At 41.1% G+C, this 21355-nt stretch overlaps 2 protein-coding genes across 10 annotated transcripts in view; one reads left to right on the top strand and one right to left on the bottom strand.

Annotated features, from left to right (window-relative positions):
- Positions 1 to 13432, top strand: part of lrp1ab (low density lipoprotein receptor-related protein 1Ab) — a 114032-nt gene extending 100600 nt beyond the window's left edge. For 3 of the 5 annotated variants that reach the window (XM_054785859.1, XM_054785885.1, XM_054785876.1), the window contains 18 exons: positions 107 to 244; positions 1136 to 1273; positions 1358 to 1477; positions 2060 to 2343; positions 3455 to 3633; positions 3714 to 3820; positions 3899 to 4018; positions 4623 to 4799; positions 5326 to 5466; positions 5566 to 5739; positions 6007 to 6168; positions 6647 to 6818; positions 7767 to 7868; positions 7947 to 8020; positions 8096 to 8189; positions 8310 to 8348; positions 9711 to 9855; positions 11602 to 13432. In XM_054785859.1, coding sequence (XP_054641834.1) covers positions 107 to 244; positions 1136 to 1273; positions 1358 to 1477; positions 2060 to 2343; positions 3455 to 3633; positions 3714 to 3820; positions 3899 to 4018; positions 4623 to 4799; positions 5326 to 5466; positions 5566 to 5739; positions 6007 to 6168; positions 6647 to 6818; positions 7767 to 7868; positions 7947 to 8020; positions 8096 to 8189; positions 8310 to 8348; positions 9711 to 9855; positions 11602 to 11739 — 2504 coding nt within the window. In that variant the 3' untranslated portion in view covers positions 11740 to 13432. The remainder of the gene's footprint in view (positions 1 to 106; positions 245 to 1135; positions 1274 to 1357; positions 1478 to 2059; positions 2344 to 3454; positions 3634 to 3713; positions 3821 to 3898; positions 4019 to 4622; positions 4800 to 5325; positions 5467 to 5565; positions 5740 to 6006; positions 6169 to 6646; positions 6819 to 7766; positions 7869 to 7946; positions 8021 to 8095; positions 8190 to 8309; positions 8349 to 9710; positions 9856 to 11601) is intronic. The other 2 variants (XM_054785893.1, XM_054785868.1) reach the window with 1 other exon arrangement.
- fmnl3 (formin-like 3) overlaps positions 12139 to 21355 on the bottom strand; it is a 34185-nt gene continuing 24968 nt past the window's right edge. Inside the window, exons 21-26 of one of the 5 annotated variants that reach the window (XM_054785914.1) lie at positions 20179 to 20339; positions 19925 to 20026; positions 19129 to 19221; positions 18901 to 19024; positions 17021 to 17144; positions 12139 to 14477 (exon numbers count right to left, since the gene is read on the bottom strand). In XM_054785914.1, coding sequence (XP_054641889.1) covers positions 17053 to 17144; positions 18901 to 19024; positions 19129 to 19221; positions 19925 to 20026; positions 20179 to 20339 — 572 coding nt within the window. In that variant the 3' untranslated portion in view covers positions 12139 to 14477; positions 17021 to 17052. Of the gene's footprint in view, positions 14478 to 16556; positions 16596 to 17020; positions 17145 to 18900; positions 19025 to 19128; positions 19222 to 19924; positions 20027 to 20178; positions 20340 to 21355 lie in introns of all 5 variants that reach the window. The other 4 variants (XM_054785931.1, XM_054785942.1, XM_054785905.1 and 1 more) reach the window with 4 other exon arrangements.

The following is a 21355-nucleotide window of genomic DNA, read 5'->3' as shown; positions in this document are numbered from 1 at the left end:
AGCTCAGTAACTTTGAAGGCAACGTACCTACAGTACCTATACTTCATCAGTCACTGCTATGAACAAGTTTGCTGAGGCATTTGTGTGTGCTGTTATATTCCCACAGAGGCCCGTGCAGCTGTTCCTACTTGTGAGAAAGACCAGTTCTTGTGTGCTAACGGAAAATGCATCAGTGCCACTTTACGTTGTAACGTCTTTAATGACTGCGAGGACTATGGGTCTGACGAGATCAACTGCAAGACAGGTAACTTTATGCATTGTATGAACATAAGTATTGGGTCACCTGCTCAAGGGTTGGCGTACACTGCTAAATTACTCTCAATTTTAATTTGGAGATCCATCCATCCATCTTCTACCGCTTATCCCAGGTCGGGTCGCAGGGGCCATAGGTGAGGGTAGGAACATAGATCGACAGGTAAATTGAGAGCATTGCCTTTCAGCTCAGCTCCCTCTTCACCACAACGGACCCATATGCAGTCCGTTGGTGTGGCGTCTAAGACGCCACACCAATTCCCCTGTCAATCTTGCGTTCCATCCTTCCTCACTCGTGAACAAGACACCCAGGTACTTAAACTCCTCTACTTGGAGTAGGAGCTCATCCCCGACCCAGAGATGGCACTCCAACCTTTTCCTGGCGAGAACCATGGACTTGGACGTGGAGGTGCTGATTCTCATTCCTGCTGCTTCACACTCGGCTGCTCACTGAGCCAGTGAGAGCTGAAGGTCACGGCTCGATGAAGCCATCAGGACCACATCATCTGCAAAAGTCAGAGACCCAATCCAATTTATTCCCAATAATTCAGAGACGTTTTTGTCAATTCTATGCTTTCAACAATGTGAGCGTGACTGGGTCCCAGAGCCGTAAGTGAGGTCTACAAACGCATCACCAACTCAACAACCTCATATACTGTATATTCTACTGAATAAATGCACAATTCCTACAATCCAACATCATGTAGAAAGTCTTCATGGAAGAGTGTTCTTACAGCGGCAAAGGAAGCAACTATATACAGTATTTACATACTTCACTTTCTGTAACTGAACCAGCCAGGTGTGCCCCATTACTTTTGTCCTTATAAGGCACCATTAGGAACTGGAGCGTGCTAACAGATGTTGTGTGTTGTGTGTTTTTCAGAAACCAAACTAAATGACTGCAGGAGTAACAGGACACACTGTGGTGATGGCGATGAGGCCCACTGTGTCACCAATGGCACAGACGCATTCTGCTCTTGTAAACCCGGCTTCCACAAAACAGGACATCGCACATGTGGAGGTAAACACACACAGACACTTTTTGCACTTAAAGCTGTTTTTCATACATAATTTCATTGGACCATTTTTTATTTGCTATTTCCAGACAAGAATGAGTGTCTACAGTTCGGCGCATGCTCCCACATCTGCAACAACACGAAGGGCTCGTACAAATGCAGCTGCCATAAGTACTTCACAAGGATCAATGACACCTGCAAAGCTGACAGTGAGGACCAGCCTACATTTATTAAGCTTTTATGTCATGTTTCCACAGAGTTGTACAGTTCAGTTCTGCTTCCTGAGGTATCTATTGCATGACAATAGCTGCTATGCATGGCACTATGGCAATGTAACACTGTAACTCACCAATGAATTCAACAGTAGAAGAAGGCAACACAGTAAACAAAGCAAAAAATATGAAGGAAACTAGAAACACAACAAGGAAAACTAAGCACACAATGTAGCTATGAAAGTGCTAATGCTAATTAATCTACACTCAAGCCATCAACACATATATATGTTTATTAATATAGTGCAGATTCTGTGGAAGCCTAAAACTCCTTTCCCTGCAAGACGGTCCCATCTGGGAGGTCATGGGAGACAAAATTGACACCCAAAGCTGGTGACCACATCAAACAGAGCAGCTTTAGAACATGTGAATGCAAAAAATTAAAGTTAGAGAGCATATTTTTTCTTTTTTTAAGTAAGTTACATTTAGATTTTTGATCCCTGAATTAAAAATGATCCCCAGTGGAGTACATTGTGTCTGTGCATTTGTAGTTTTAAAAGTCTTTCCTTTCTCTTGCAGACATGAACAGCAGTCAGCAGGTTCTCTATATAGCCGATGACAACGAAATCCGCAGCCTGGATCCTGGCATGCCCAACTGGCGCTATGAACAAACCTTCCAGGGAGATGCTAGTGTGCGGATTGATGCGATGGACCTACACGTTAAGACCAACCGCATCTTCTGGACCAACTGGCACACAGGCCGTATCTCCTCTTATGAACTTCCTGGACAGTCTACATTGTCGTCATCATCCAATTCCCACCGTAACCGAAGGCAAAGCGCAGGCAGGATCACCAACCTGCAGGTACAACTCTTTATAAATACAGTAGAACCTTGGCTGGTGTCATTAATCCTTCCAGAAGGTCAAACTCTAACTGAAAAATACTCTATGATTCTGTTAGAGTAAGTCTCATTTTTCCCATAAGAAATAATGAGTCAACCGCTAATGACGCCATAGATGGGAGACAGAGCTGACTTCCGGTTGTAGTTTGCATTTTGTCAGCAGGCTACAAGCCTGATCAAAATTTTAAGACCACTTGGAAAATTGCAAGAATTTATTTATTTTTTTAAATTTACATTTTGTCAGTTTTTCACAAAGGGCCACAAAGGTTTGGATTTTTTACTCCCTTAATAATAAAAAAGTTTCATTTAAAAACTTTATTAAAAAATTTTGCATTCAGCTGTGTGGTCATTGACTAATATTTAAATTTGTTTGATGATCTGAAACATTTAAAAAAAAAAAAAAAAAGAAAAGAAACCAGGAAATGGGCAAACACTTTTTCACACCACTGTACTCTTCAAAACATAAGTAAAATATGTTTTTGACGTAATTATGGTTATTTTGTGGTTCCTTTTTTATATCATATACCCAATAGCAGGGGTGCAGCCAGAATTCTGGGACCCACGGGAAATTTGATTTTGTAATAATTACCAATTTTTTGGCAATCAGTGGACCTTGTCCTAACTTTTCCCCATTATATGGCATCCCTGGCCAATAGCACCCATCAGCGATAAATTTAAAAATGTACAGGTAATCCATGTGATCGATATCAGTCGATTTCACTCATGGGTGATCGGTATCGGAATCGGCAGCATAAAACCCTGATTGGAGCATCCCTACTCAAAAGACTTTTTGTTTCATTGCCATTAATTTTTTTTGCATTTTGAAACTCTCCTTAGGACCTCCTTAAGGTCCAACAGTGCAAAATCAACTGGTCTTAAAAGTTTGATCAGGAGTGTAATAGCATGCTAACAAGGATGTTTTGTGCTAAAAATACATTAAAAACACAGTTGCACTCACGCAGTGTATTAATAGTATGACGAGACGGTCGCCATATTGTACGCCATTGGTGAAATGTACACAAATTGACTTCATACTAATGCAAACTGGAGTAACTTTTTCTGATGTCATACAGATTAAAGAGCTGAAGATGCCGCGAGGTATAGCCGTGGACTGGGTTGCTGGTAATCTGTATTGGACTGACTCTGGTCGAGATGTAATTGAAGTGGCTCAGATGTCAGGTCAGCACTGCAAGACCCTCATCTCTGGCATGATAGACGAGCCTTACGCTATTGTAGTGGATCCACAGAGAGGGTATGAAGTCCACTCCAACATGTTTGTTTTAATTTGCTTTTTTAAGTGGAAGATACTTGAACTGTGTATTTCTGTTTTAGCACTATGTACTGGGCAGACTGGGGGAACCATCCCAAAATTGAGACAGCTGCCATGGATGGAACGCTGAGGCAGACTCTTGTCCATGAGAACATTCAGTGGCCAACAGGTCTGATTTATTGACATTAACTAAGCAGGCACATCATTTTATTTCCACTATAGACTCCAATATTTGTTAATTCCACAGGTTTGGCAGTGGACTACTTCAACGAGCGACTTTACTGGGCAGATGCAAAGCTGTCAGTCATAGGAAGTGTTCGACTGGATGGTTCAGATCCTGTCATTGCTGTCTCTGGCCTCAAAAACAGTTGAGTTGTCTATTTATTTATTTGTGGTATATCTGTGGCATAAATGCTGTAATCATAGCAGGGGGGTTGACCTAAACCGCACAGAGGATGGAGTCTTATTTGGAATTACAGATCTGATCAGATCTGTGGAAAAGAATTTCCCCAAAGTGATAATGAAGTCTTTTAGTTCCTGAAATGTGAAACCTCATTATTGTGTATATATAACAGCTTAATTGTTTAACTAGGTGAATGATTTGGTGTGCATAAGAAAGAGGAAAGAAAAATCTCTTTTTGACCATTCGGTTTATGAACAAGTATATTGCACAACACACCAGCAAATCAACCAATATTGTAATATCAGTAAGTAAGGCACAGTATGCACAGAAAAGCACATGCAGGGGTCATTAAAGCTGCTAGTCACTCATGACAGTTCAAATGCAGCTACTGTTAATGCAATTACAGATACAGTTGATTTGTTTTTGTATACCATGCATCGGGCGACTTAAAGTGACTGCACTTAACTGAGTAGATGCGGTAACTGGAGCAATTATGGTATATGCAATCTAACAGTCAAATAAAACTCCAGCTGTGGTGTTAATATTTTTGCCCTTTGTTCATTTGCAGATCTGGCCCATCCATTTAGCATTGATATTTTTGAGGATTACATATATGGAGTCACGTTAGTCAATAACGTTGTTTTCCGGGTCAGCAAGTTTGGAAAAAGCACCACGGAGACTCTCACCACAGGCATCAACCACGCTACTGACATTGTCCTGTACCACCGATACAAGCAGCCAGAAAGTGAGTGTCATGCACATTTAATTTACATTGCATTTGTTATACTATTATATATATTGTTTATTGTTGCCGTCTGTAGATCGTAGGACATATCATGACATTTTTCCAGTGCATCTTTATTATATTATCAATTAATCCATCTTTACATACCTACAGTTCAGCCCAAAATTCTTCAAACCTATAGTGACAAAATTATTAATTAAAGGGTGTTTTTGTTTTTAAAAATGGGAATCTTTGGGTGCTGCAAAATGCCAATTTCTTTAAAATTGTTTGAAAATTGATTAATCATTGTCAAAATGTAAACAAATGACCTCTTACACCCGTTTGCACTGTCTTGTCATTTGCAGCTAGAAGATATTATACATTCAACAACTCAAAATTCACTTTAACTCAACATTTGGCCAGGTTATGAATAATGTGGGGCTGAACTATATAAACCTTTACCTACTAGTATATCAGTCCACAATTTGCAGTTTCATTTTGTTTAAATTTTAACAGTATTCTGACTGGTTGTGTCTCTCTGCATTAGTGACTAATCCATGTGACAGGAAGAAATGTGAGTGGCTCTGTCTGCTCAGCCCCAGTGGACCAGTGTGCACTTGCCCTAACAAGTACGTAGCTGACAATGGCACCTGTGTGGAGAGGTCAAGCCCGACCCAGTCGCCATTCTGTAAGTCTGGATTCACTCACACACACATGTTTTTATGGAGCGCTCTTGTGACAATTAGAATATGATCATCTTCTTTGCCTCTCGTCTGTGTCTCTGCAGCTCCCCCGTCAGGCACCTGTGATATTCAGTGTCAGAATGGAGGGAGCTGCTTCCTGAATGCCCGTCAGGTGGCCAAGTGTCGCTGCCAGCCCAGCTACACCGGAGAAAGATGTGAGATCAACCAGTGTAGGGATTACTGCAAGAACGGCGGCACCTGCACTGCATCTCATACAGGTGAGACGCCCAGCCGCATTGTCACTGGGAGAGGGATTGAACATCAAGCCTGTGCTGACAACGCTCTTACAAAGCAATTATACAGTTTTGCACAGTGAAGATTTTAGCACTTTGTGATTCTGGCACTTTGTCTGGAGGGGTCTCTTGTCAGCTGTAGTAGTTAGTTGCATCATTAAAAAATAAAAATCTGTCGGAAAGATGTGTATCCAAGACCTGTGTGTGAGTAATATCTTTTGTATTCACTGTTGATTGGTATGTTTGTTACAGGTGCTCCAACGTGCAGATGCCCCAAAGGCTTCACAGGGCCCAACTGCAACCGTCACACTTGTCAGGACTACTGCCAGAATGGAGGCAACTGCTCAGTCAACTCTGGTAACCAACCAACGTGCAGCTGCCCAACAGAGTACCAGGGAGACCAGTGCCAGTACAGTGAGTGAATATTCTCACACTATAATTGTACTGTATTAAAAATCCATCCATCCATCCATTTTCTATACCGCTTCATCCTCATTAGGGTCGGGTATGCTGAAGCCTATCCCAGCTGACTTGGGGAGACAGGCGGGGTACACCCTGGACTGGTCGCCAGCCAGTCGCAGGGCACATATAGACAAACACTCACATTCATACCTATGGACAATTTAGAGTCACCAATTAACCTAACATGCATGTTTTTGGGAATGTGGGAGGAAGCCGGAGTACCCGGAGAAAACCCTGTATTAATAATAATTGATAATAATCACGACCAGTCTAGGGTGTACCCTGCCTGTCGCTGTCGCCCGAAGTCAGCTGAGATAGGCTCCAGCATACCCCCGTGATCCTAATGAGGAGAAGCGGCATAGAAAATGGATGGATGGATGATAATAATCATAATAATCACAATAACAATAAAACTCTTTTTCACAAACAGGTAAATGTGAAGGCTTCTGTCAGAATAGTGGAATGTGCTTACAAACCTCAAACGGCACCAAACTGTGTCAGTGCTCCAGCCAATATATTGGACACCAGTGTGAGCTGAACAAGTGTCTGTTCTGTGGCACTGGCCGGTGTTTGACGTCATCCTCGGGGGAGGTGTCCTGCAGGTAAACACACATTGGAGCCCAGTCAAAACAAATAAGATTAAATATTTGTTAAAAGTCTCCGTCGGGCTTCCCGGCGCCATTAGGGCAGGGTTGGGCATCTAACTGGGTCAGAGTTTGTTGGGTTTGTTTACATAATTTTTTTAGCATTGTATTACCATCATAATATATTTATGTGCTATGGTGATTTTAGTTTATATTTCTTGTCCACACAACATTTACTTAATATATAATATTGAGCTGACCTAACATTTTTCTTATTATTATTTCTTTATTTATTACAATACATTTACAAATCTTCTCCAGAATGTCACAACACATGTTGACTTTCATGTTTCCCTCGATGGATCGCGGTTGCCCAGTGCTGGCAGAACGCATGCAGTCCCAGACCAGATGTTAAAGTACCATGCTTATAGAAAAGACATAATTATCTTGTGTTGCCAGCTATTTAGACAATAATGGCTGTGTCTTGGCTCATTTTCAGTGGACAGTAAATCTATACTGTTACACAAGATGACACACTGACTACTCTAAAGTAGTATAAAGTTCAGTTTCTCTCGTATTGTCCCTTGAAAAGATATACTGTAAAAAAAAAAAAAAAAAAAAAAAAAGTTGCCAAACTGTAAGGGGGGTACTGTACTCACTTTTGTGAGAAGCTGTATGTCAAAAATAAAGTAAGGAAAAATATATACATGTGTAATAAACATTTATAGGAGGTATAGACATGCACTAGAAAGAAGAAAGTGAATTGATTAGTTGCTTAGTTTTGATTGACAGTTGCATTGCATCATACGGAGGTGTTTCTAATATTTAAATATATATACCGCTGCAAACTACAACCACAATAACAAACGTACAACATTGTGAAATTAATATTTCATTTTAATTTATTTCAATTGAATATTTGACAGCTGTCTAATATGTTGCTTTATGAATTTTGTCGTTGTGTAGCTGTCCCAACGGTCAGACCCAGCCCAGCTGCTATACCTGCTTGAACTACTGCACAAATGGACAATGTACAGTTGACACTCGCACACTGTTGCCTCAGTGCAAGTAAGAAGTGGCACACTCTTTTTACATGCCACCACCTTTCTTTTCTCATACATTAACTTTGTCACGTGGTGTGTTCAGGTGTCCTGTAGGATGGAGGGGCTACAGGTGTGAAATTGAAGCTTCTTCTGTGGATTCCTCCACCTCCAGTGGAAGTCAGTCACACAGTTGTTGCTGATATCAGGTTTGCATTTTGGACCCATTTGCTCACCTTATTTGTTCACACACAGGCACAGTCTCCATCGTGGTCCCAGTGCTTCTTCTGCTCGTTTTGGCACTGCTGGTGGTTGCCGCCATCTTGTGGTACAAGCGCAGAATGCGAGGGTAAGCTCTGTACATATATATATTTTTAAACCTTTCTGTTTCCAATCTCCATTCTTCGTCAGTGCCTCTCACCTTTGCTGCTTCAGTTTCTCTCTTAACCGTCTATTTCCTGTTTCCCAGATCTCTATGGCCGGGCAAATCTCGTTCTCAGTGCTGGCGGTAATTTCATAGGGTTATTCACCTGTTGAAACCTTGTTACACCCCCCTTATATCCAGATGCTGTACATCCATTCCTCTGTCCAATGTGTTTCAAACTTGTCTGTCTGTGCCTGCCCCCTAAGAGGTCTAAGACTATATTGATTGTTCTTTGGAATGTCTTCTTTTATCTTTGCATCTCCATACCTTCCTTGTTGTACAATGACTAATTTTGTGTGCTTGCTTAGTGACGTGCATATACGTGTGTGTGTGTGTGCATCAATGAGTAATGATTAGGAGTGTCACGAGATTAAAACGTGATGATATTTCTCGTTCAGAGAAAGGCTGTCTCGCAAGAACAGGGCAGCCAATCAGACTGTGAACTTTGGCATCACTGCTATGAATGTTAATAAACGTAATATGGACGCGCAGGCCGGATTGGAAGCGCACATTAAGTACTCTACGCACATTATAGACCTTGCAGTCCAACCTACTTGGTCGTTCCCACCGTCGCTCTGTACTCGGCGGGTGCTTTTTTCAGTAGCTGTGACGGTGTAATGTCCAAACAGAAGCTGTAGTAATTCTACATTTGATTAACCTTACACATTTGATAAAATGTTAAGTCATATGCAGCTCAAGACACGATCGCTGAATATGACTTCTATCAAAACATGTGATATAGCGCCCATTTCGGAATACTTCGGACTTTTTTCACTTCCTGGTTCGTCACATCATGGGAACTGTAGTTCTTTTTTTCTTTTTTTTTTAAAGCGTGAACGTTAAAAACAATCTACTGCACTGCAATCTGCAGTCTATTTTCCGTGTGTCTTTACATAACTACACGTCAACATGAATGATTAGTAGTAGTAGCTACAACTGCCATCAGTATTTTAAGTTATAGTTTTTACTTTTTGTTCTAATTTGTGGAAAAGTGTTCAACGGTTAAAAGCATCATGCGTAGGTCACGCATGCAAAGTTATAAACATCTAAAAATGTACCTGCATTGTTTTGTGACTCGGTTAAAAAAAAAAAAAAGTCTGTTTGTCCACTCCTATATTTTGTCAATGTAGTTTTCTTAAAAGTAATGTTAAAATATTGTCTCATCTCATTCTCGTGAACCCAATATCATGCAGCGTCTCGTCTCGTGAGTTGAGTGTACCGAGACATAACACAACAGTAACTCATAATGATGGCGTGATGGCATTCTACACAGCAGACATGCTGCAGTATTTTCTCAAGGTTTAATCACATGGGTCTTTTGACCTAAAAAGACTAATTTGATAAAGTTATTGTCTTAATTGTATGTTGCTGGTCTCTCGTTGCTGTTTTCCCTAATGTATTGTCCTTACGGTAACTCCAATTGTGTGTTTTTTGTTATTGTTGCAGGGCCAAGGGCTTCCAGCATCACCGCATGACTAATGGTGCCATGAATGTTGAGATTGGCAACCCCGCCTACAAAATCTATGAGGGAGACCCTGATGATGATGCTGGGGAGCTCCTGGATTCGGACTTTGCTTTGGACCCAGAGAAGGTAACATCACAGAAGGAAATCCAGTGTTAAGATCCATTTATGCTGTTTTATTAGTGATGCCAAGCAAAACAGACCTCGGTATGACTGATACCAACATTTGTCAAAGAAACAGATTTGGGAAATATATACTGTATTTGATAACCCTGAATGTAAGACAACTACTCCTTTTTAATACCCCTTTCTGGAAAACAATTTTTTAAGGCAAAATCCAAGACCAAAAAAAGTAAAAATCATGATGTTCATATCAACACAACTGGTAGATTGCAGTAACAAAAGGGATATACAGTATTTCTTAGCAGCTGTTTGATGACTGCTTCATTGATCATTATTATTCTTAAGTTAGCAACATAGTAACTCCTCATCTGTTGTTTGCTCATTTTTCAACCTTTAAGCCACACATCTTATATTCAGGCCAATGCGGTTATCAAATCAAAATACCAACTACTTATTTTATCCTAAAATTGGTGGGTTTTGTTAACTTTTTACTGATCAGTTATTTCATTTCGTTTTCATCTATTTATTTGATTTGGACAAGTATACCTTTTGCATGTCATGTCATGGCTATTTTGCAGCTCTCGTACTAGGGTTGTGAACAATAAACCAATGTGGCCGGCTGTCCAGTTTGACAAGCGAGAAATACGGTTGCACCGGTAGAAGCCTCCCGGATTGATAAGAATCAGCCATAAATCCTTACATTAATTGATTGTAGGGACATGCACCAGGTATCGCAAGATTAGCAACCTGTTGACAGTCCGTCTGTTAAACATCGAGAGAGCCTGGGCTGGCCGCAAAAGGATGGTCGTGCATTCGCCGTAGCTTACCGTGACAGAAGAGATGTAAATAGTAAATAATAGATACATAAATAATAGATAAATAAATGTAAATAATAGATAAATAAATGTAAATAATAGAATAGATGTAAATAGTAGCAATGCGTACATTATAGCAATCCATCCATCCATCCATCCATTTTCTATGCCGCTATCCTAGTTAGGGTGGCGGGGGTATGCTGGAGCCTATCCCAGCTGACTTTGGGCGACAGGCGGGGTACACCCTGGACTGGTTGCCAGCCAATCGCAGGGAACATTTAGACAAACAACCATTCACACTCACATTCATACCTATGGACAATTTAGAGTCACCAATGAACCTAACATGCATGTTTTTGGAATGTGGGGAGAACATGCAAACTCTCCATCTGCCAGGGCTTTGAAGCTAAACTTACCATTCAAAATACTCTTTCCTTAGTCCATTTCTGCTCAATATTTGTTCCCACTTGTGGCTCCAAAACCACCGCTGCGTTTCCCCAAACTACGTTGTGGGCTGAGGGTCAAACAGACCGTGTGCATGTTCATCGTGCGTCAACAAAAAATAGTGTCGTTAAAGGAAATTTCCGTTGTTAACTTCGACAGGCCTAATTTTGTTATTAAGGTTAATACGATTGTTCCTGCCAACACGATATCATTAAGACCCATAGCTGCAATTTCATCATGGCATGTTACTAATTCAAACTACTGTTGAACACACATCGGTCTGAAATGTTTCAAAAATATTCTTATTGTTATATGAGAATCCATACCAGAAACGTTGAGTATGGATCTCCCCATTACTTTCTTTCTTGACATGACATCAGCTTTAAAAAAAAAAACAGTCCAGTACATGTGGAAGAAGTTGGGCATAAACTATTTTTGATGGAAATGACCTCCAGGGTGTTTGTTCTAACATGTTACTGTCTTCGCTGTGCAGCCCACCAACTTCACCAACCCCGTGTACGCCAGCCTGTACATGGGCGCCCACAACAGCAACAACTCTCTGGCCAGCACAGATGAAAAGAAGGAGCTCCTCTCCCAGGGCGATGAGAGCATGAGCGACCCCCTGGCGTAGAGGCCTCGCATCCCCCCCACCCCCTGCCTGAACTGTGCCAGCATCGCCCTGCCCGACCAGTGCTGAGCCAACAAGCTCTCTCATCTTTATGCCTTTACCACCTGAAAAGAAAAGCAACACAGAAAAACACACAAAAAAAATCTGGAACACTGTAAAAATGTATAAAATGAAGGACTACTTTTCTAAGTGATTGCAGTATTACGTTTTGTTCTCTGACGACAAGAAAAAAGATCATCGGGTGATGAAAACGAAAGCATTTTATAGACATTTACTCATTCATTTTAAAATGTTGCTCACCTCCCAGCAGTTCTCCCTCCTCTCTTTCTCACTCATATAGCCTCTACCTCTGTGCAAATGTAAAAGATAGAGATAGAAATTGCAGTGGAACAATTTTATTTAATTTTTTTTTATTTTTGTATGACTTGTAAAGTTGGGAAAGGTAGGAATATTCTTCCATCCTAGAAGACATTGCCAATTTAGTTCTTGTGCGGTGGATGAGGTCTTGTTTGCTGCTGGAGGTCCAACTCGGAACAGATGAGATGTTTTTTGTTTTTTTTCTCCTGCACACAACATGAACATGTGGAGGGCGTAGCATTGTCCTGCTACATTCAAGTGATTGTCTTTCACCTCCTTGCACAGACTAAAGTTATATATATTTGCATATAGATGATACAGTACACACACACACACACACATACATATATATAAAGATATATAAACAAAGTGTCTTGAAAGTATACCCAGGAACATCAGTAACAAATAGCAGTCTGTACTTTTTAACAGTTTTTAAGTGTGTGAGTGCTGGATGATGATGATGATGATGATGATTGTAACAAAGTCCACATTCCAGGATGAAATGTCTGGGATGGACACTGTGGCCTTGGTTTACTGCAGGACACGCTTGGAAAGAAGGCAGATTACAGTATGTTGGGACGGTTCTTTGCTCGAGTGACGACAAGCTTGTGAGAAATAATTAGCCGAAAATTGTTGCATTGAGTTTTTTTGGTTCCTTCTCTTTTGACCGCAACTGTACTTTGAGGAAAGGCCGGGGTGATCATTGAATGGTACTTCCATGGGAGAACATCTTTTCTCTCTTTTTGTTTTTTGAATTATGTGTAATTACGTGGACATGCAATTTAGGTTAATGCTCACAGTTAAGTGCATTCCCAAGATGGAGACTGATCAGCTTCCTGATAAGCATTCCTTTGTTAAATCCTTTGCTATGCTGCTAATGCTAACCATCTGTTTGTTTTAAGAATGTTCTTCTCGCTGTGTCGCACTGTTGGCCGCACAGCTTTAACGGTCGTGGGCCCTAATCTGCCATATAACTCTGCATGGTGCTCACACATACACACAAACACACACACATTCTCAGTCATTCTAGAGGAATAGTTGTTTTAGCCCTCAGCTTTTAACAGTTTTTTTTTAAGCATCTGATCATGTAAATTAAAACAATCATCTTACAGTTGGAGACATGTATTGGCAAAAACCCACATGGATACATGTGGTTCTGATTGTTTTTATGATTCTATTTCTTTTTGATATAAGAAATTAAATTGATTTTTATAGTAGAAATGTACAGTGGCTCATGTCTGTCATTTAGAGAGGCAAAAGGGGACAAGGGTGACATTTCTTGCTGGAAAACACCAGAATTTGACCATTAAAAAAATAAAATATGAACATGGAGAAAATGCTTGATATTGTAGTTTTTACATAATTCATCTTCATTACAAAGAAAACAATCCATGCAAGATCATTTTTCTAGTAAATTTCTTGATTTGATTGTACAGTATATTAATAGTCAGCTTTTTAATTGGTCATAGGAAGTAGTGTAACAAGGGTCCCTCCCTTTGTCGTCTCCATCTCCACTGAGATAAATGGAAGAGACATGAGAACAAATGAAAACATCCTTCATCCGTCACCACATTCGCTGAGCGCAGTCCATCAGCAATCTTCATACATTTGTCACTTCCGAAGTGGCAGAAAGTGTTGTCGAGCTCAGACAAGGCACACATTGATGCAAAACAGTCAGTCAGGAGGCTTTTTTTTTTTTTGCATCCCTCTGCATTCTGAAAAAACTAAACATTTGCATATTGATTTCACTATCATAAGGCCAATGTTATAGTACAAGGCAATAAAAATACATTCTTCCAAAGTGTAAAATACACACATTAAGACATAACACTGTTTACACCAAAGGCACATATGCAAAATATGAGACGTTTGGATTTTTTTTTTTTTTTGGCTTAGCAGAATCTCCCGGATACAACTGGCAATCATGTGTGCATTATGACGACACAGCCAGGAAGAAATGTCTCTCTTGCAAGAGTCCCATAGGCGACACCTCCGTTTGATTGCCTCGGAGTCCACGTCTTTGTGCAGTTGCAAGGAAATGAGATGCACATTGGCACGCTTCGCTCACCTGTACTCTGTGGCGGAGAAAGTCTAATGCCTGCAGCGAGAGAATGGCCCTTTGTGCTTCCCTCGCTTGAAGTGGCTGTAAAAGGCCTCCATAAATAAATAAATTACCCAGCTAAAACACAGCCTCTGTCCTGTTCCCCACGTTTTTTCAGTCTTTGTCATGTGCAGCCTCAGGGTCAAAACAGACCAGCAGCCGACACGGGCAGGAGGGTTATAGCGGGGGAGAGGGCAGAAAAGGGATGAATAAGTGGTTTAGGGTCTCTTCCAACCGTTCCGGATCAAGGCATCAGCTCTCAGGTAAGGCTGGTTTCTCAGATCTGTGAGTAGGCATGAAAAGAGGGAGGGGTGAGAGACGGGATGAGGGGGACACGTGTTAGCGGACCCACAGGTAATTATTATATACAACATAAGATAGTCCTATATGCTCCTTGGTTACGATAACCAATGAATAACAGCACATTGCCATAGCCTTGGACTTCAGCTCACTGGAAAGTCAATTGAAAGTCAATTGAAATTCAAAGCTTTAGGAATGAAATATTGCAGCAGTAAAGGACGGTGACTATCATTATTCCACTGACAGTACGATGGTCAACAAGCTCTTCAGTTGCTACGACAAGAATCAACATTCATTTGGGGTGTCATGAGACGAGACAAGATTTGTACATCACTTTAAAGAAAAGCACAATGAAAAACCACACGACATTATGTTGCAATCTACTCATTTTCATTTCTATGTTGCACTCTTCTGTGCGTGCGTATGTCCCCACCGGGACAAAGAGACCGTATGACTGACAAAAGGGCTCACTCCGCTCACGCCCTTGTTCTAACCATAAACGCGCCAATGCAATGAGTGAACTCTCTTCCTTCCTTTTTTGGAGGCGAGAGGCGAGGAAACCCGGCATGCATGCACATTGCAATTTTTTTATGCCGGCAAAATTAGCTAGTTAATTTTCATTTATCGTGTGATTAATTAATTCATTCATTTATTGTTGTCTGTCCAGACAACAGTGCAAACAAGACAGGTTTTTTTTTTTCCTGAATGCGAAATCTTGTCCCATTTTAATCTCTTGAGATCTTGTGACACCCCTAACGTTCATCTTTGGAAATGTTATACATTGTTGTTATTTATAATATATGCACCCACGGTCCACAACATTATGAACACTCGCAACATCTAATGACATCAAGAGCTGCAAATGAACAAAGACAATAATTCTGAGTTGTGATTTGATAATTAGTTTAAGAATATGCTCATTATCGTGCTTGCAGTGGCACAGAATTGCAAACTGGATGAGAGACTCAAAATACAGCGGGACCTCCAAAGTCCAAGTTCAACCAACAGTTTATGGCCTTAAAAGTCAAACAAAAAATGAGAAGTTGAATCAGCGTGATTGTGATGTCAATTTTCTGCACAGAAAAGTGTATTTTTTTCTAGTTCACAGCCAACCAGGTTGGGCATCGATTGCTTAAGTACTGACGAAGCAACCGCACTGCCACGGACGTGTGTTTATACCGCCTGCTGCACTTGTTCATGCCAGCAGTACCTAGAAAACATCACTAGGTGACAGTGGCATTGTGTAACCAACGTCTATTTCATTGCATTTTGTGGTTAACTTCTCTTTAAGCTTGTGTGACAATTAGGGATGTTAAGATGTTAGTCACAACATTGCGGGTACAGTTAGGAAACATTTCATCATGGGGACAGTTTGAGCCTGGAAAATGGAGCTAACAGGAATTTAATGACAGTGAATGAATCAACTTCACATTCAAACTTGGAAGCCAAGGTCCTACTGTACTGTACTGTAAATAGCTGGTGGTCTAATGCAATGCAATTCTACAACACCGCGTTCACAATGATAAACATATGGTTCAATTTATGTGTGAACCAAAAGCAAACACTATCAACTTTATCAGGGATCAATTTTGACACAACTCTTCTATGATCTGTCATGAGATTGTGCTCATAATGTCTTTGTGGTGTGATTTATCTTATGATATCATCACCGTGCGCATTATCACTGTTGATTCTAGAGCCTGTTGACCAAATAGCCGTAGCGCACACCGCGGGCGACAGTTAGCACAGGACAAAACGTTGTTTGTGGGACAGGTGACAGTTGAATAAACACTAGACAACATGCAACATAGAGGAATGGGTGATAACGATGATCATGGTACACTGCATAAAGGCTTGGTTATGCATCGAAATGGGATGATACTGAGCTGAAAATTGACACAAACTGATCATAGTGATCTAATAATCAATCAGGCCGGCCTATTTCTGTTGTGTCTTAATGATGTGCAGTATATTTTTATGGTTTGCACCCAAAGCACAGGGCTGAAGCAGCTGACATCACCGCAGCAGCACAAACGGGTTTCGGCCATGCTACCTTTCTTACCCTCTTTTTAGGAAATACTGTCAAAAATCTTCAGTTCAGCTGGAGACAAACAATCGGTGGTCGAGGAAAGAAGAGTCACATGTTAGCGGGAAACCAACACCAAACCAGTTAGTCAGTCATGGAACACAGCATACATAACAAAGCAGCCAAACCTCTTCATCGGGGGAAAAAGAATCCTAATACTGTAACAATGCGCAGCCGCTTATATTCCATGCATGAAGCTTGGCCTCAATAATTCTTCTCTGCTATCTTTGCTCATGAGTGTATCAGCCTGTGTGCGTTTGAACACACTACAAAGAGGTTTGGCTGACTCTTATCACCAGATAGGAGTCCTCTCAAGTGGAACACAAACAGCATGACGGCCCATGTTAGTGCACGCTGCTTGTGCTGCTGGAATTGGGTGACGGGTATCATGCCGCATGCAGAGGAGGTGGTGAAAGGGGGGGGGTGCATACAAGAAACACCTGGACAACCTTGGCATTAAGAGGGGGAGGGGCTAGCAGTTGGCGTCGTCGCAGAGGTTGGCTTCACAGAAGAACCGTGAGCCACGTTTAGCCGTGCGGGCTGTGAAGGGCACGCTCTTCAGTACTGAGGGGGAGGAGGAGGGCAGAGAGAACATCGTCTTTGTCAGGAGAGGAGGGGCGGCAAATACTGGACCACATTCACACAGCATTAAGGAGGCCTTCTTGATCAAAGCAGCATGGGTAGAAAAACATAAACGTCATTAATGTGACATTGAATTGCTGGTTAATGAGCTATTAGCTTATGTGTGCTAACCCTGGGGCTACTTTACGTTACTACAGAGAGCCTACATGGTGAATTTTTAAAGAGGACCTATTATGCTGTGACTTATTTGGACTATTATTATTACTCTCCATTTTCATTGCTTTTTACATTTTGCAAAGTAGCGGTGGCTTTAAGGAAATGCTATCCTTCGCACCATTCTAGCAGATGTAGCGCATTCTTATCAACAATCCATTTACACTATTAAACATGTGTGCCTTAGCAAAGAGTACGACTCATTTTGGACATGGAACATGTTGTCAAATGATACAAATTCATGAAATGTTCCAATTCAAAAGAAAAATATAAACTCTAACACAATGTTTCAAAGAAACATTTTTACCAAAACAAAAAATGGTATGAATGATTTTGTGCTTATCTGTTGATAAGTCTTTATCAAAGTGTTGCTTCTTAACACAGCACTATTTTTGGCCAACCACGGTACCCGCGTTCAGACGTTTGATTGGAAGCCATGTACCGCTACTCATGCACACTTTTTTAATCTTCATTAACTTGAAATATTGAACATGATCAATTGTTGAAGTCATTTGATAGTAACTAAGTAAATCTGGTTCAAAAATGTGTCAAAGTTTGATACAGGTTTGACATGAACACTGATAAATAGGTAAGTATTGGTCCTATATGCTTTATTTCAGCGGTTGTCGTGCGGCGGCGACATGACAATGTCACGACAACACAGATATGACACCAATGTGCATGTGTGCTGTGGCACGTAGGGTTGACAACAACCGTATTGAGCCGACAAGGAACGCACTCTGTCCCGAAATCTGTAAAACCTCCAGTGGTTTCAGTTTGACAGCATGGCTCTATGGAATCACAGGAGTGCCAAAATTAAAAAGGGAATACGTATCGTCTTTGTTTTTTCCAATTTGCCGTTGTTTTTCCTGTTTTGTATTTGTCTTTTCCACTTGCGTTTTGTCATTGCAATTGATAATACCATGCAAATGCGGATTAGAACATTTTTTCTTCTGTACTTTTAAAAACAACATTGTCATCATTTTAGTTATTTTTAAATGAATGCTATACCAATATAACATACCTTTCTTCACTTATTCAATTACATATTAACATTTATACTGTACCTTCCGTCATTTATTAGCTGGGACAAATGCCATGACGCTACTGCCTTTTAGTGAGGTGTGTGGCATTTCAACTTCCTTGCAATATAAAAGGTTTGCATGTACATTTTTAAATGTATATTTGAAATCTAGACTTACAAATGAGCATTACAGGTCCTCTTTAAGGTGAATATAAATCTAGTTAGGGAGGAAGTAATGGCCTCTCCCAAGAACACTTGGAATCAAACTGCTTGACACGCTGTTGAGACATTTGAGAACGTATCCAAACAGCACATCATGGAATAAACACACTGACTGACGCTACGTGCTGGATTCCAGATGTGACGGTGTGTGTACCACATAGCACAAGGTGCACTTTAACGGAGCTGAACAGTGAATGACCACTGTCATCCTGGGACCGTGACGAGCGGGGTGGCCGGAAGCGCCCGCACGGGACCTCAGAGAGGTGCTGTCTGGCCCACCTGTGATGATGTCCTCTATGGTGCCATCCTTGCCCTCGTACACGGGCCGATGGTCTTTGGCCTGTCGCCTGCGCAGCTCTGCAATCAGCTCCTGCTGTTGGTGCCTCTTCTTCTGGGCCTGAACCTGAACCCAAACCACCAGAATATTTTAGTAGTGTTCAGTGTGCTTTGTGGACACACCACAATGCTTAATTTAGCACCACGGACTGGCATACAATTGGACGATACCTTAGGGTCATGCTGTTTGGCTTCTTGAGCCAGTAACTTTTCTCTCATTGCTTCCTCCTGCTTTTTCCTTTGTTCGTTTTCCTCCACGGCATCCTGTTGAGATGAAGCACAGGATCAACAAGAAAGTCAAATAAAAGGCAATGCAGCTGGTCGGCCATTCGAGGACAAAGAAGGAAAACAAGAATCACACACCTATCAACATAAACACTGTTGTAAATGTCTTCAATATGTTACATGTTGCTTGCAGAATAGTTTCATTGTCATTTGTTTGTTGGATTACACAAAAAATATTCCACAGACTTGTAATGAACTTTCTGTTGGCGTGCATCAGAGGAGACGCAGTGTTTGGATCTTCTCACTTAACTCAAAGCAAGAAATCCCTGTTAAACTATTCCTTGGATAGACCCCGAAGTGAAAGAGACACGTGCACGCAGAATTTCTTGTGCTGCACATTTCCGTAAGCAGATCCCATAAATCTGGAGTGAGAACAATCTGAGGAAGTGTGCTGTGTGGTGGGGCAGGGCGAGGCTGTCCACGACGAGAGGGAAGAAGCCGTCTAAACACCCCAGCTGCAGCTCTACAGTCAAATCCAGCTGGCCTTTCCTGTTATTTGGCCTCAGACTGTGCGCCACGTCCTGTGGCACTGGGGCGGACAAAATTCTGCCCTACTCTTCTCTGCTCCGACAGAGAAAGACGGACAGCATCCAAGCGTCTGTCCAAGAAACTTCCTGAAATCTCCACACTGTGTGAGTGTAGGAGTAAAGACAGATACGTGAGATGTTACTTGTGTGCTCACCTTGTATGCCTTGATAAAGCGCACAAACACCGGGAAGAATACAGAGGGTGGAGTCGTCTTGGCGCTCTCTCCAAAGTAGTTCACCACATTATTGAAGGCTTCCTAGCATTGGGAGGAGGACAGTAGCGGAGATGAATCAATATTGCAATCATGTCAGAGGTCACTGAGCAGTATCTACGACACAGGTTTGCTTCATGTCTATATTTGTGTGTCTCTGCTAGGAGATTATTTTGTAGCAGAGTGGCCTCAAATACCTCCGCAGTCTTGGCATCCCTCTGCAGCTTGTCCAGCTGTGAGTCACTGGCCTGGACGAAGCCTTTGAGGACCGAATGGTCGTGGAGACTACACTCTCTGCGGATCAGCTCCATGCCTTTGCCCAGCTCTCGCACATCCAGCAGCACATTTTCCAGTGACACTTCAAGCACAGCCACGCAAACATGTTATTTTCAAAGTATTAAAATTAGGGCTGTCCAAAATAGCGCGTTAACGGCGGTAACACATTTATTTAATTAATTATATTACTTTTTTTAGCGTAACTAACGCATACGCATCAAGGCAGCGGGGCTATAACTTTATTCTGACCTGAACACACCAACACAAGTGCAATTCCAACACTTCCTCATTGTCACTAGACAAACTGCAAGATGCATTCATGGACACTCCGAACATCACAACAATGTCTTTAATATGTGTGTATGTGTGGTCTAAATAACCAAAAATGCAAAGAAAAACAATAAGTGGATATTCTGATCACTCACTTTGTAGCTTGTAATGAGGAAGCACAATTTGCTGCATTTCAGTGTGCTCGGAAATCCCAGAAAATTCACTCAAAACACGTGAATTCAACTTAAATGACGTGGTGTCTTTGCACAACACTCCTCATTGCTCATAATAACACAGTTAAAAGTGTGATTCAAATATTCTGCTATTAAAGAAAGAAGTGTTAGGTAAATCGATTTTCAGACATGTGTGCCATCTCTTAACATGATTTAAATTTTCAGTTAATTTGGCGCTGCTAACACATAAATATATATCATCCTGCTCTGTCATTTATCTTTCTTTCAATAAAATACAGTAAAAATTGCCATATCTCACACATAGCGTGACATGGTGATTAATCATGATTAATTACTTTGAAACTGTAATTAATCTGATTAAAAATTTTAATAATTTCACGCAGTAATTAAAATACAATTTTACAAGAACCCTTCATAAAGCAGGTGGGGTTTAATAAATGATTTGTAATGAGGAGTGGTTATGGCTAGATTGTTAACACTAACGCTAACAAAATAACAAGCCTTTATAAAATATAGTTTATATATGTCATGATATGTTGTCCGAACCTGCTGACTAAAAACCTGACAAGGGAGTCAAAATTTAAAAAATTTAAAGTTTAAATTTTGCAGTGCTCAACCACCGCCACGTCATAAA

Source organism: Dunckerocampus dactyliophorus, chromosome 1 (assembly GCF_027744805.1).
Source record: "Dunckerocampus dactyliophorus isolate RoL2022-P2 chromosome 1, RoL_Ddac_1.1, whole genome shotgun sequence".
Lineage (NCBI taxonomy): Eukaryota > Metazoa > Chordata > Actinopteri > Syngnathiformes > Syngnathidae > Dunckerocampus > Dunckerocampus dactyliophorus.
Note: the sequence above shows the minus strand (reverse complement) of the source record. Positions and strands in the feature narration are given on the sequence as shown.